This window comes from Myodes glareolus, chromosome 3 (assembly GCF_982192425.1).
Source record: "Myodes glareolus chromosome 3, mMyoGla1.1, whole genome shotgun sequence".
In the NCBI taxonomy this organism is placed as follows: domain Eukaryota; kingdom Metazoa; phylum Chordata; class Mammalia; order Rodentia; family Cricetidae; genus Myodes; species Myodes glareolus.
In genome coordinates, this window is record NC_142028.1 from 73031839 (window position 1) to 73047186 (window position 15348).

General features: G+C 51.6%; 1 protein-coding gene across 6 annotated transcripts in view; it reads right to left on the bottom strand.

The window, feature by feature from the left end:
• The window catches only part of Hivep3 (HIVEP zinc finger 3), a 408014-nt gene that overhangs the window by 26445 nt on the left and 366221 nt on the right, over positions 1 to 15348 (bottom strand). For all 6 annotated transcript variants that reach the window (XM_085686505.2, XM_085686507.2, XM_085686500.2 and 3 more), the window contains 2 exons: positions 8927 to 14439; positions 5821 to 5963 (listed from right to left, as the gene is read on the bottom strand). In XM_085686505.2, the coding sequence (XP_085542631.2) occupies positions 5821 to 5963; positions 8927 to 13918 (5135 nt within the window). In that variant the 5' untranslated portion in view covers positions 13919 to 14439. The remainder of the gene's footprint in view (positions 1 to 5820; positions 5964 to 8926; positions 14440 to 15348) is intronic.

Below are 15348 nucleotides of genomic sequence, written 5' to 3' on the forward strand. Positions count from 1 at the left end.
TTACTCCTAAACCCATGTCACATTCCCCAGGAGACACAGAATGATCAGACAGGAGGACATCAAGCAAAAGAGGGCAAAGCTAGCATGGCTGGAGTGAGGGTTCAGATACCTTTCTCACCAGTCCTCAGGGAGGAGGAGGGAGGGGTCAGCTGAGCCCACTGCTGAAGGTCAGAAAAGACTGGAAGTGACGCTTGAGCTCTGCAAGGTGCAGCTCACTGTTGACTATGATAAAGCAGCTAGCATGGTAGGAGAGGCCCCAGGCTACCTGGGACGGGGCTGGGTAGAAAGGGGTAGGAGCTGGAGTGATCCAGAGTCAACTGCTCTGGGAGGCTTTTGTTTTCTTTTCTTTTTTTCTCTTTTTAGTTTTTTATTTTATATGTATGAGAAGTATGCACATATGCCACCTGCAAGCCTGGTATCCACAGAGGCCAGAAGAGGGCATCAGACACCCTGGAGCTGGAGTTTTTGATGCAAGATGGTTGTGAGCCACCATGTGCTGGGAACCAAACCCAGGTCCTCTCGAAGGACAGCAGGTGCTCTAAACTGCTGAGCAATTTAACCTCTAACCCCAATTTACTTATTTTTATTCCAGGTGTGTATATCAGTTTCTGTATATATGTGCACTGCGTGCATGGTGGTGCCTGAAGAGGCCAGAAGGTCGGCCTTGGATCCCCTGGAACTTACAGGCCATTGTAAGTCACCTTGTGGAAAACGAACCCAGCAAAAAGTGCTCCTGACTGCAGAGCCACCTCTCCACACCCGCTCCGGGAGGGTTTTTATTTATTTATTTTTTAAACAAGGAATAAAACCTAGCTATCCAAGGAATGATTTTAGAGTGGAAACAAACTTGGGTGGCTTATTTGAATTACGTGAGGTGCTGGCGGATTGAGAGGGATGGGCAGAAGCTCTCCCTGGCACAGGCCTATTGGTGAAGGGGTGGGTTGGTGAGCCTCCCTCCTCTACCCTTAGGGATTAGGGAGCTCAGCTCACAGCGAGACTGAAGTATCTCTTCCCTGTGTGCCAGTTCCAAGCTGAGGCTGGCTGTCCCTGTTCATGTCCAGCTCTCTGAGGACCTCTCGTAATGGAGTGGGCCTCCCTGAACCTCACTTATCACGTCCTCAGTGCTCAGCACACATAGCCAACCTGGTCAGGGCATGGGCAGTCACTGCTGTCAGCCAGGTACTTCCTACCCATCCCAGGAGTTTCTTCTATGCCAGCCACAGGGCTGAGTTCCCAGCTTCCCTTGCAGCAAAAGCACTTGAGTTAGAACAATGTGGTCATTACACCCAGGGAACAATATCACTCTATGTGTGCAAACACTGCTTCACAGAAAGCCCTCCCACAACATTAAGGCAAATGCAGGGTGCTGGATGTAATCAAGCACAGTGCCGATGGGTACTCCCAGACACTACCCAGAAAAGTCAGGCTCTGTTCAGGTGTTGAAGTGGCTGAGAACACAGAGAGGGGAGCAGGGGTTAGGAAGTCAGGGCAGTCTGTAGGAGTGAACACTGTGTACAAAAGCACTGCCCTAGAACCAAGTCTAGAAGATACTTGGTATGGACTCTCAGAAATCACCCATAGTGTGCAAGCACAGGGCCTTCGGTGGCTCACAAGACAGGGCTAGTGCTCAGTTTTGAAGGTCAGCTGGATTTGGCAAAGGGCAGGGTCCACAGACAGCAGAAGGTGACATAAATATGACAGGTTAGACTACTGGATTCTGCAGGTAAAAGCCACAGAAGACTAAAGAGGCAGAGCCAGTGGAAAGATGCTCAGGGGCACTGACATGGAGGCTGGAGGGCAGGATGCAGAAACAGAGGGAGAAAGAAGCCGTTCTGAGTCACTGACTACTTCACAGAGACACCAGAATTTGGGAATTGATTGGAATTCAGGGAGAAGGTGTTGGGACCATTTGGAGTCCTGGCCTTCAGCTGCTCTTCCCTGCTGCGATGTGTACTTGGCCTTCTGATTTGAGCTACTGAAAGCTGTGTCAAAGTTGTTTACCAGCTCTGCTTCCTGAGCACGTGTTGCCTTGCCTTGAGGATCAGGGGATGAGGTTTTCACTGTTGGCCCACCTGACTGTGTTGGGTATATAAGCCTCCATGGTGCTATTCAATAAAGGGTTTTTTTTTACCAGTGACTAGAGGTGTGTATCTCTGTGTCTTTCAATCTCCAGCCCCTTGACCGAGGCTCACAAACTGAATGGTAGTGCATAGAGGGCAGTTGGGCATTGTGTGCTACAAGGTGTCTGAGGTGATGCTGAGGTTTGAGTGCGACAATTTCATCATCTGAAGTCTGCAGGTTGGGGGAGATGCTATGTGAGGTAGTTTGAATGAGAAGCGCCTCCATATTTGAATGTTTGGTTCTCAGTTGGGAGACTGTTAGGAAGGATTAGGAGGTGTGGCCTTATTGGAGGAGGTGTGTCATTGGAGGTGGGCTTTGAGGTTTTAAAGACCCACCCAGGCCTAATCCATCCTCCTTCCCTTCCTCTCTTCCTTCCCCCCTCTCTGCCTGATGCCTGGAGATAAGCTATGAGCTCTCAGATACTGCTCCAGCACCATGCTTCCTGTCTGCTGCCATGACGGTCGTGGACTCACCCTCTGAAACCGAAAATAATACCCAGTTCAATGCTTTGTTCTATAAACTACCTTGGTCATGGTCTCTTTACAGCATTCGGAACGTAATTAAGACACTATGAAAGGGAAGCACGAGGCTTGCTTGGCTGAGCTGAGTTTGAGGAGCTGTAGGTCTCATAGATGAAGATGCCAGAGGCATCCAAAGCAAAAGTCAGGGGCTCAGGAGTGAGGGCCCAACTCTGGTCCTAGATGTTGCAGCAACAGTGATGAGAGGGTTGAAGTTAAAGAGTTGGATCACATCGACAAGGGAGACAAGCTTGGCCAGAATGGAAGAGTCTCGGCGGTCACCTGGAGAGCTCTGACAGCCTACCTTGTATATAAGATGTCTGTCACACCGTCCTGTCCATACCACCCAGCCTGACCCTGCAGCTCTGGGAAGTCCTCTGTGACTGCTGTGGACAGCTCAGCTCTACACGTCCCTACCTTGGCAACAGGCTTTGTACTGCTGTCTTGATCTGGTCTACAAGTACTTCAGGTACTTGTTTGACTATACAGTTTGACTAATTGGGTCACTACAACTTCTAACCCAAAGCATCCACAAGGTATGGATTAAGTCTATCCTCCGTGATGGATTGACTAATCAATCAACTGCCAGATGGGAGGTTAAGCAGAAGGGTGAGGAATGTGGCTGGTGATCCAAAGACTTGATGAAGCTGGACAGAATCTTTTGTTCGGCACTTGGCTTATTAGCTCATCACGTGAACAGGCTCAGTTTGCACCTGCATGGATGCCATGGAGAAAACTAACCAGGAACAGCTGCATGGAAAACAGACCAGAGTTCCACCAGTGCTGCTGGCTGAACGTTTGGTTCTCTCGGGCACAGAGATGACTGAGATTGTTCCTCCCAGCTCTCAAGATCTGAGACTCCACAGCTCTCTGGAGTCAGTGGATGAGGGCCCAGAGCTCAGGAGCGGGCATTAGCAGTCAGCACACAGTGCACTGCCCTGCTTTCTGTCCTCTCTGGACTTTTGCTGGGCTTAGTGAGCAGGCCTCATTGCAGACCATTCTCCAGTATGTACTGTGGCAAAACAAGATGTTGCAAGGGTTAAGAAAAGAAAGAGAAGAAAGCACCAAGGCTAAGAAAAGAAACTTCAGTGTGAACAGATGATGGGTCTTAAGTATGTGTTTAGGATCCTGTGATTAAGTTACTCTTGGTGACAGGTGAGGCTCGGTCAGTCCTGGTCCCATCCATGAGATGCTGGAGGTGTCCCAGATATGCCTCCTTTCCACGTTAGCAAATACTCCTAGAGGGTAACACCCACCCTGCAAAAGGAGAGGGTTCACCGGAAGCAGGGGTAGAGGCACAGCAGAGCGAGGGTAGGGAACTGGGGATGAGGGGGTGTGGGATGGGTGGGCAGCTAAGCTAAGGGTGGAAAGGACTCGATTGTTTATACTGTGTGACTAGTTGGAGGAGTGAGGATGGCATCTCCCCTAGCCAAGAGCACAGGGAGGTGCCTCAGGTGGAGACCAAGATCTAGACAGTCAAGGGACCCATCAGTGTCTGTGTGATCAGTCTGTGGGAACCACATCCTTCCTTGGCCTCATGGAGCTTATGACACTGGCCCAAGCCCACTGCCATCCTCCTCACAGAAGGGGAAGACGACACTGGAGAGGTTGGGGGGATGGTCTGAGTGGGACAGAGGTGTGTGGACCTGCTACTTGGAGAAAGGGTGACAGTCTTTGAAAGAGGGAGACTCTGAAACAGTGGGCAGGGCTTAGTGACACCCTTGTGCATGGGACACAAGGAGGATGACAACATTGACAGGGCTTAGGAAGGGCGTAGGGGACTCGGGTGATGGTTTATCTTTCAGATGGAGGTAGAGGTGTTCATTAAATAGCTAGATGGCGGGGGGTGACACTTGCCAGTCTTCTGTCCAAGAATTCAGGCTTCTTCAGGAACACAGCAGCGTGAGGGGGAGCGTGATTCAGAACCGGACCTCCCTCTGGAGGAGAATGCCTCTTTGTACACACACAGAATGCCATAAAGGGAAAATATCCTCAACACCACCAAATACCACATAGCTTCTTAGATCCCAGACAGTCCTGTTAACTGGTTAACCAGTTTCCTGTTAACCAGGAAAGAGGGCACAGCCACCCAGCCTGGAGCTTGGGACCTGGTGACATGAGAGCACACAGCCACATGAGGGCGCTCTAACCAAATGGCAGACAGATAGGAAAGAGGGCAGAACTCAGAAGCACCTCTGGTCCTTTGGCATTGTGGGTGTGCCTCAGGGATGTTCACCATCTCCTGACCCTGTCCTTGTTAAAACCACTTCCTGCCCCAGAGAGCCCTTCTTGCCACTACAAAAGGCCAAACTGGGAAGCAGAGCAGTTTAGTTCTCCATTCCCACTTCCCCAAAGACTCCTCCACCTGTCACCACGTGACCCCATGAATCAGTCACTTGCAGGTGCTGGAGAACCAGAGTCCCCAGTGACAGCCCATGCTATCGGAGGCTTGTGGAGATCAGGATTGTATAGACTCGGTACCACCCTGATAACGACAGGGACACAGACACAGGACCCCAAGACAGACACCGTGGGACCTGCTCACAAACACGTGGCCACACAGAACACAAAGCGTACAACGAACTTTCACAAAAAGTACATCTGAGACCAGGTTGCCCTTCTGAAGCCTGGGGCGTGTGAGGGTCTGGTACAGTGGGGATGTGTCCCAGACTGGCAAGCCCCAAGGCCCATAACTCAGCAGTTCCCCCAAGATGAACACCACAGGAAAATAGCCAAAGATGAGACTCCAAACACAAGCAATGAGTCCTGAGCCCGCCAGCGGACAGGGTGAGGAAGAGTGTGAAGGGTATGTGTCATGACTCTTTGGCACCATGGAAAATGGGATGTGACGAGGGTGGCCTGGGCAGGACAGGGGCAATGCACCCTAAAGGAAACAGTAGTCCAGACTGTAGCTGGGGACCTGACATCACCTCCATGCTGGACTGAGAATCTGGACAGAATCTGTGGACACAGGGCTGGAGAAAGACCTTGGCTCCTTCAGCTCCCCACCAAGGATGCCTGTAAAACAGATGGCCTGGGAGTCCCATAATGCAGAGAGGCACTGTGGGAACCACAGGCACCCACGAGCACTGCACAGCCAGGAGCCGCTAGCCACCTCTGTGTGTAGGTGGTGGGAGCTCTCTATACAGGAAGCCAACTGCAGACAAGGCAGGAACCTTACCCTCCTTCGAAGATCTTGACCCTCGCCGGCTCTCCTCTCTTGGAAGCAGGAGCACCCTCCTCTGTCTTCCCTTGCTTTTCTTCCTTCTCCACTCTAGCTGGGTCTTTCTGGCTCTCTGGGGAAAGCAGCGACGGGAGGTGCACCTGGAGAGGAGGACAAAACCAAGATCGGTTAACCTTGCATGCTGGGTCAAGGACAAAATCACACCTGCCCACATGGCCTTCTGCTTTTTACCCAGTTCCCCTAAACAGATGCAAGGACTGGCCACAAGAGACAAAGTTCCCTCCAAGATGTATTTTGACTGCCCTCCCCCAGTCCCTTTCCTCCTGAGAGACACAGATGGGTCTTGGTGTTATGTGCTGGCCTTGGGGCCTATGGGGATATGTCTCATTCACCTTGGTTACCTTGGCACTCAAAATAGCGATCAAAAAGACTTATAATGCTGAAGAAATAAGTAAGGGCTTGACTCTTTCTCACAGGTTAGTGCCAAAGCAGCTGACTAGGTTTAAGCAAAGCACAGGTCTCCAGCTTCCAGCACTAGTTTGCCCAAGCCAGCACCAAAGACCAGGAACTACAGACCCTCAGCACCCAGAGCACCTAGGCTGAGGGATCAAGGTATCCACTCTCTGTAGAGCAATGGACCTCATTGAGACCTGACTTTGTGGGGAGGGCTGACATTGTACTTCTCAGAATTTTCCAGTGTCCTGAGACTATACTCTCTAAATCTGAGGTGGGGGAAGGTACACCTTTACATAGGGTGCTGGCACCCAGCAAAAGGGTACCTGGTTGGGAACAAGGGGAAGTAAGGAAGTAAGGCATTCCAGGGCCAAATGGATCCCAGCTAAGCCAGGTTTCCCAATGCTTAGATAAATGACTTTCAGAATGGCTAGGGCAACAGCTACAAGGTGACAGCCATCCGTTGAGTTTGCAGAAGAGCAGGAATGATAGCCAGGCACAGGTTTGGTGGTGCTGGGGGTGGGAGTGATCCTCCCATCAGTGCAGGCATGCAAGTGAAGGGGAGGTGGCCTGTAGCAAGGCCTCCACTTGCAGATCATGCAGTTATGTTAATGTGTGATATTTGTGGACTTTGGGCAGAAAATTTTGAATGAGATTGACAACTCCAAGGAAATGTCTGCAGGTTTTAGCTCATTTTAGGAAAGCAGCAGGATGAAGAAATGACTGTCAAACTCAGAGACAAAAGTCCAACACTCCTTTTGTCTTTTATGCAGTTGACACCTCTCATCGGGGAGGAGGAACAGCTCAGACATGACTCAAAGGCTTTAGGAGTAAGCGCTGGTTCTGTGTTTGAGCTTTGCTATTCACTGTGTGGCCCCCCATGCAAGTTACTTAGCCTCTCTGAACTTTGATCTCTTTACCTTCTGTACCCTAGCTAGGTGTTATGAGAACGAAAGTAAAGTTTAGTACAGTATCTGGCATACAGCAGGCGCCCCAAAAGTTTTGAGTATAATTACACTAGCATCTTGGCAATAGCCACAGTTTATGGTAGTTACAGCAAAAGTGGAAATTCTGTTCAGAGATGTCTGTGTACTGACAAAGACATCAGAGAATACATTTGGAAAACAGTTTGTGAAGAATATCCAGGGCACCTCTGATTTAACTCTCACCCTCACCATGAAGGCAGAAAGTATGATCATTCAGGAAGTTGCAGACCAAGGTCTGCTCCCAGGGCTATGATGGAGTCAGGGTTCCAGTTTCTGTGTGGTATTTAGTCAAATACCTGGCTAGGATGGTTTCTTGTGAACATCATACGTCATTGAATTTTTAATTATCTTCAAAAGTTTCATTCCTCTAGTAACTAAAAAATGAAATAGATGAACTCTTTGCAGCCAGATAGGTCTGAGTTCAAATTCTGAATTTGTCAAATGTTTTCCCCAGGTTCTTGACTACTTTCAGACTCTGACCCTAGATTCCCTCAGCTGTAGAATGGAAGTGATGCTGCTTTTTAGGGCGAGGTACACAGTGTCTGGGTTCCTGGGTCCCAGGGTCCAGTACAGGGCTTGGTACCAAACAAGACCACTGGTCACTCTCAATTCCAGGTCTGGTTTGAATGTGAAAGGTCCTCAAATCAGGCAGTGATGTTGTTTGGGCAGGTTGTTCAACCTTTGAGGTAGACCCTCACTGGAGGATATAGGTGGCTGTGGAGAAGACCTTGAGGAATTTATAGCCTGGCTCTACTTCTCATACAACCTCTGCTTTCTGAGCGTGGAGGCAATGCAACCATCCAGCTTCCATATGCCTTTCCTGCCATGATGAATTGTATCATCCCGAAACAATGAACCAAAATAGATCTTTTTTCTTTTAAACTGCTTGTGTAGGGGTATTTTGTCACCCTAGGCCAGCACAGGTCACAGCCTAGCCTTGTCTGTATAAAGTGTTGTGTTCTTATGCAAATTGAAATTGGTGAATTTCAAAGCTGTTAAATTAGTTGGGAAACTTTATTGCATAGCTCCTGAAGTAGTCTACATCAGAGGCAATGAAGGACTAAATATAAGCTGCTACTCTGTGGCACAGATGGCTCAAACTGTGAGTGTCACTGCCTCCTGCAGGTGGAGAGGTGTTCTGCAGTCCAGTTCTATGTACCATCCTACAGAAAAGGGATTATTTCAGGAATGGTTTGTGTCAAATATGGAAATGGGATGATTTTAAGGGGTAGTAGAAGATAAAAACAGTAGATACAGATAAAACAAAAAAATTGAAAGAGACTATTTGGGCAAGGGAGAACCCCATGGGAAAGGGCTGGAGTATAGTTCTAAAATTGGAAAAAGCATCCCACCAATGAAATTTCCCAACTATGTCCTTTGGAAAATTACTCTACCTTGCTGAGACTGAACATTGTATTTTACATTAGAAGCTCGTGGAAGGTAGGGAGGCTTTGCTGATAATATTATTCCAATTATGTTAGGAACATGAGAGCAGAGAAACCCAACAAATATGTTTCCTTATAAAGTCATAACTCCCTGAGAGAAAAATCTGCTCCTCCACACCAAGCTGGCTTCAATTCTACAAATTTAGAATGAAGACAATGTGGCTTTAAAAGCTCAGCACAAGCTTTGGCATTTGAAGACTAGACCAAGAATGAACTTACCTCTGTCATACGGGGCTTTCGGGAACTGGATGGCACCAGCCTTCCTGCCTCAGGATGTGGAGCTGTGGAAATGGTGTATGTCTCTTTGTTCACTTTCTGCTTAGATCTCAGAAGGGACAAAGCAGCTTTAGTGGAAACCCCTGGAAGGTTGGGGTTGTACAAACTTATGCACCAACCAGCGTAAACAGAGGACCTCCTATCTGCATGCTGGATGTGATTTGGCTTAATGTAGTTTAAATAGCACCAACTGACATTAGTGGTCGTGTGGAGGCTGGGGAACTGCAGTACCTTCTTTGAGTCTGTACCTTCTTGCAATTTGGCTGGTTTCAGGGAAGTATCTGACAGAGGCAGAGAGCAAGGGGGTGCCAGGGGAGGGAGGTCAGGCTGTTCCTTTGGATCTTCTTTCTTTATACTCAGTGGAGGCACTGCTCTCCGGTGAGCTTTGCTAGATGGTTGAGCATATTCCTTCAAAGCTTCTGAGCCTGGGGCTGCCCCATGGGGCAATGTGTGATGAGAGAGGGGAGAAAGTTCTTTTGGGTCAGATGGATCTGAAGGCAAGCTGGACAGTGCTTCTGCCTCCCTCCTGCTCTGGCTTTGGCTGCCCACATAGGGTTTCTCTGTCCTCTGCCTGTCCTCTGTACTGGTCAGCACCACACTGCAGGTGCTCACCAGCTCTAGTTTTTCATCTGCCTTGGAAGCCTCCTCCTCCTTTACCCTTTTCTGCTGCTGGGTTTCCATGGTAAGTTCAAGACTGCCAGCTGGAGAGAGGACACGCTTGCTTCCACCGGCTGTAGATGAGCACCCTTCCAGGCTCAGAATGCCCTCGGAGGACAGTGATGTGCCTTTCCTTTCGGGCACTCTCAGATATGGTGTCTGGAAACCTCTGCTTTGCTCCTTGCTTATGCTAGATGGCCCAGGCCCAGCTTCATAGACATCAGTCCCACACACAGTCATCCCTTTGGAAGGTGGTTCCTCATACTTGGTGAGAGCCATACTTGCTGAGCTTCCTTGAGACTGTGTGACCAAGATCTGAGACAAGGTGGTGTACATGGCACTCCCATAGGATGGCATGTGGGTCTGGATGCGGACAGGAACAACCAGTGACACCATAGCATCTGGACAGGCAGGCAGGGCCAGTGTTGGGGCTGATGTGGGAGCTGGGGAGGTAGCTGAAGGAGTCGCAGGGGGCAGCTGGATTTCACTGCTGTATTCTGTGCTACTGGAGGGGCCAGAAGATCCGGTTGCTAGAGGGGCCAAGCTGGTTTTGATCGGGGGCAAGTGGCTTTCTATTTCGCCGGGAAGCTGCAATGCAAACTGGGATTGCAGAGGCAGAAAATACCCAGAGAAGGTTGAGGAGGCAGGGCATGGCATGGGGAGGAAGGAAGGGGGCTGCCGGAAGGGGATATCTGCAGGGTGAGGCAGGAGCTGGGGGAGATGGAGCTGGCTGGGGTGTAGCACGGTAGGCTGCAGAGGAAGTGGTGGGGCTTGGAACAAGGAAGGTGGGAGTGGGGGCATAGAGTATGGAGAGGAGAGGAGGCCGGCCATTGCTTGAGTGGGGAAGAACTCAGAGGACTGCTCTTGCTCCTGAGGCAAGAGGTGCTGCAAGGAGAAGAGGGAGACTGGTGGGGGCAACTGGGTGCCAGGAGGTCGGAACACTTGCAGGGCTTCTGTATAGGGTGGGTTTGACCCCAGTGGGGACCTCTCTTGCATCTGGCTCTTGCCTCCTGAGGGTCCGCCTTGTGTGGTTGCCATGGAGATCTGGGGTATGGAGCTTTTGGTGGAAGGCTTGCTGACTGAGGGCTCTTCACTGCTCTCTTGTTTGCCCTTGGGGGTAACCTCCAGCTCTGCTTCTAGAGGTCTGCTGAGGGAGGCCTGTCTCACCAGGAAGCATTTTCTTCTTTCTGGCGGGGCCGTTTGGGGTGGCGGAGCTGCAGGCACTGCTACAGATGGTCCTGTCGGGGACAAGCTGCCATAGTCAAAGGATTTACTTCGGGTCTCAGTCATGTGTGAGGAATGGGGCACATTGGGGCTCTGCTCTGAGGCTGACCTTCGCATCTCTCGGGCATGCGGGTGGTGGCTGGGGACAGTCAGCATGTGGGTGCCCAAGGGTTTGGAACGTGTGTCGAATGGGGGCCCAGGGGTATCAGCTTTTCCGTGATCCTCTCTATCAAATGAAGCCGAGCGGCTGGAGCCACTCAGAGAGATGCTGCTCTCCTGGCTTGGGCTTCGAGATAGAGGCATGGAGGACTCGAAGCTGGACTCCCCTGAGGACTGTGCCATCTCGGCTAAGCGGAGTCTCTTTTTCTTGGGTGGCAGCTTCTCTGCTGGGAGCTGTGCCAGCGTCTGGCTACGCTGGGGCCACTGGAATTCCTCTGTCTTCTCGGGCTCTTTTGGGGGTGGCTCGGGCTCTGTGTCTGGCCTGTCAGGCTCTTCTGTTACCAGGATCTCTGGAACTTGAATGTTGGGCTGGCGGACCAACCTCGGCTGCAGGGAGTGAGCCGAGCGTCCATGTGGGGCATGCGGGGCAGGTGGCAGGCATGAGAACTGGGCCAGGGGCTTGTCTTCTTCCTGGCTGCTCGGCTGCTCCGGTGGGTCAGACTTCTCAAAGGAGCTAGTGTGCTGGATGACGGAAATTTCTTTGGACATTGCTCTCCTCTCCTTCCCTGGTTCTGATCCAGTCCCTGGCTTGGGAGTCCTTGGCTGGAAGCTCGTGGGTCCCTCTAAGGAGGGAACTGATTTGCTTGGTTCTGCTGGTGACTTGGTGGACTCCAGGGGAGGGTGACGAGCTGGGTCTGATGGGCCAGGACTGCCAAAGGCAGGTGGCTCCTCCTCATCCCCAAGGCTCTTTTCCTTCCGTCTTTTCCTCAGTGGAGTGAGTTCCAGGGTGGCCCCCAGTTTGTAATGCATCATCTGGGACCAAGGTTCAGGCTCAGCCTGAGTCTTTTCAACCTCGTGAGCACCTACAGAGTGGGCTTTTGTGATCTGGAGCTCAGAGCAGTAGTACTTCTTATGAGCTTCGTAATTCTCTCTCTTTTTGTACCGAGCACCACAGATAGTACATTCATAGCTCACGCCTTTTGTTTTCAACCCTTTCTTGGTCTTTTTGGTAAGGTCGCTTTCCTTGGATTCTGGTTCATCAGAGGGCTTGGAGGTGGGGTCTTTGCTGCTTGGTCCAGGCTCCTCGGAACTGTACTCACCTCCCAAAGGTAGTTCAATGGCTGGCTGGCGTTTCAGCATCCGTGGATGGGAGGTAAACATGGGACTGCTGCGAGTAGGGGCTTCAGGGTCAGCAATGTGGTCATCGAAGGAGTAGCTCCCACGGAAGGTGTGGTGGGGGGTGCTGATGGTGCAGGCGGCAGAAGGCATTGAGTGGCTTCTCAGGAGAGGCACGGGGTGCGTGGAGCTGGGCGGGTGCTGGAGGCTCAGCAGCGATTGTTCCGGCTTCGTCTTTTCCCCATGGGACGATAGTGACTCCCGGTAGAGGCTGGATTTCGGGGACTCTACGCTGCTGCGCCTGGTCAGAGAACTTCTCCTGGGCTTCACACTGTCAATCTCACTGGTGTCCACCACGGCTTCATTGATGGTGATGAGCTTGGTGATGTGTTCAATCACCTGTGTCCGGGGTACAGACAAAGGCACCAAGCTGGGCTTGTCTTCAGCAGACAGGGGCAGTAGGGGCTGGGTGGAGGAGGATGCCAGCATGGAGGTCCGCTGTCCAATCCTCCCACACTTGCCGAAGATGATCTCTGCATAGGATTTGGCATTGGTGTTGGGGGGGCTGACCTGCTGCTCAGCGCTCTCTGAGCGTGAGAAATACCCCGACTCTGTGCTGCCTTTGCTCCCTGGGCTCAGGAACGTCTGCTCCTCGATCAGCTTCTTCCTCTCGCTCAGGCGAAGTGCCAGCTTCTGCTTGATCGTGTGCGTGTCTTCCGGTTTATGGGTCAGGGGATGCTCTGATGAGGTTTCTGCAAATGGGGTGGGGTCTTCCAGTGATGGTGCAGTGCTTGACTGTGACAGGGAGCAGCGTTCCTGGCTGGAAATCTGGCTCCCAGAGCTGTATAAGCCACTTGAGAGCAGGGGATGCTTAGGTTTGGAAAGAACCTCTGTGGGGGGACCTGACGTGGTACCAGTTTCCTCCTCGGAGTCTGTGCTTTCTCCCTCGGTGGGCTCCTCAAACTCTTCCCCAGGGATCCTCTCCATCTCCAGCCCAGGCGGGTACATCTCGCTGCTGGAGCCGGAAGCCAGGCCGGCTTTGATGCGGTGGGCATGGGACTTCCTGTGCTTATAGAGGTTACTCTTGGTTTTGAAGGAGAAGCCACAGGGGCCGCAGGGGTAGGGCCTCTCACCTGTGTGTGAGCGAATGTGCTTCTGGAGCACACTGGGCTTGGCACAGGGCCGGCTGCAGTACTGGCAGATATACTTCCCTGGCTTCTGTGGTTTCCTCTCTTTCTTGTGTGCCTCTTCTGTGGGCTTCAGGGAGACCTGGGAAGGACGGGGCACAAAGACCTTAGGGATGCCAGGCAGGTCCTCGGGAGGAAGGATGGAAGCATGGGCCTGGAGGAGTTGGCCCTGTGGATGCAGCCCAGGGGCCACAAAGGAGCCTGAGGGTCCAGGTCTCATGGGGTCAACCAGCTGCCACGTGGACCCCTCTAGGAGATGCTCTGGTTTGCCCGGGGACATGAATGCTGGTGTCAGAGGGTGCTGTGGAAGCTGTGAGATGTGGACCGAGGCCTCAATGGAGGGCCTCCGGGGAGGTTTCTGCTGCTGGCCCGTCTTCTCCTGAGAGCCTTCTCTAAGAACCACCGAGGGGCCCGAGAAAGGCTGGGGGGATAGGAGCTCCTGGGTGGCACTCTCTGAGGGAGCAGTGGTGCCACTGCCTGGATATGGGGTGCTGGAAGGAACACTAGTCTGAATAGCCTCTCCTTTGGTCAGCCGCTTCCGGGGACTTCCGTCAGCCTTCTTGGTGCACTTGATGCTTTGTTCAGGATCCATGACCTTCCCAAGACTTCAGATACTACTCAGAGTTTGCAGTGGGTTGCATTTATGAATAGTCCAAGTGTCCCGAGGTGTCTAGCTTTGGCCACATTGGTCAAGAGCTGTGGAAGTCAACCCCACGATGGATTTGGAGGGGGGTGGGCTTTTTATTTCTCCAAGTGTCGGTGGCTGCAGGTGGACTCAGAGCAGGTCCTGGGGTCCACACTGTTCATACTGGTGTGGCATGACCCCCTACTCTGCAGACAGGAAGCGCACTGGCATTTTCTGCCTGAGTGTCTGTCTTGAAAATGGCATGAAGGATGTCAGTATTGCCATTGAGTGGGTTTAATTGGCAGTGACAAGTGGCCCCCACGAGTCCCCTGTGTGCTATGTGAACAGCTGAAGGTTGGAGACATGTGTCCTGTCATCTCCAGTCCTGGCTGGAGAGATGCCACACTGGATGCAGTTCCGCTCTGGCCTCTTCTCCCCTTGAGTTCTGTACTGGAAATTAACAGCCTTGGAGGAGAAATCACGATCTTCTGTGGGGAAAAATATACACAACAAAGGAAAGAGATTTACTGAGGTTGTCCACAGACTGGGCAAACGAGGTGCAGGGTTAAGGCTGGCTAAGACCCCCTAAAGATTAGCCAGAGACATTCTAGAAGGATATAGCACCCCCAGCTCCCATAGAGCATCACTGCCTCTACAGAGCCAGTGCTTCTGATATTGGTCTTGTGGGGTTCCTGGGGACTAGGAGGCCTGGGCCCCCATCCCTGCCCTCTGACCCAGGCCTGGTGAGTCTGGGCTTGCCATGCCTCTGATGTTTATCTGGAATAAGGGTAACAGAAGGTCCTGCCTGGACTGCTCCTGTGACCTGCAGCAGAGTAATAGGAAATGGACAAGGATGCTGCTGAGCGGGCAGAGAGATGGTGCTGGAGGGGAGGGGCAGAGGAGGAGTCTGAGGGTGGTGGGATGAGCTTCCAAGGTGGGATTGCTAACCACTAGTCTCCCTGGCCCTAGATCTGCATATCCTTGAGAAATACCACTTACTCTCTATCTTGTGTTTTTGGGAAAAGCAGCAAAGGATAGGACATAACCCATGGTGGCAACTTAAACTAGCGGTGACCAGCAGATTGATCCAAACACACCCCAGGAAATGGTGAATACACCCTCCTCTCTTTCCAGATGAGAAAATTGTGGTCCAGCCAAGGAAAGTGGCTTACCAAAGCCCTGACACTTGCTTACTTGTTGCTTTTTGCTTTTGGTGATGTTGGGGATCAAGTCTAGGGCTTTACACATACTAAGCAAGCACTATTGACCACTGAGCCACATCCCAGCCCTTCCTTGATTTCCCTTCCTTCCTTCCTTCCTTCCTTCCTTCCTTCCTTCCTTCCTTCCTTCCTTCCTTCCTTCCTTTTTGAAATAAGATCTTGCTATGTAGCCCAGGC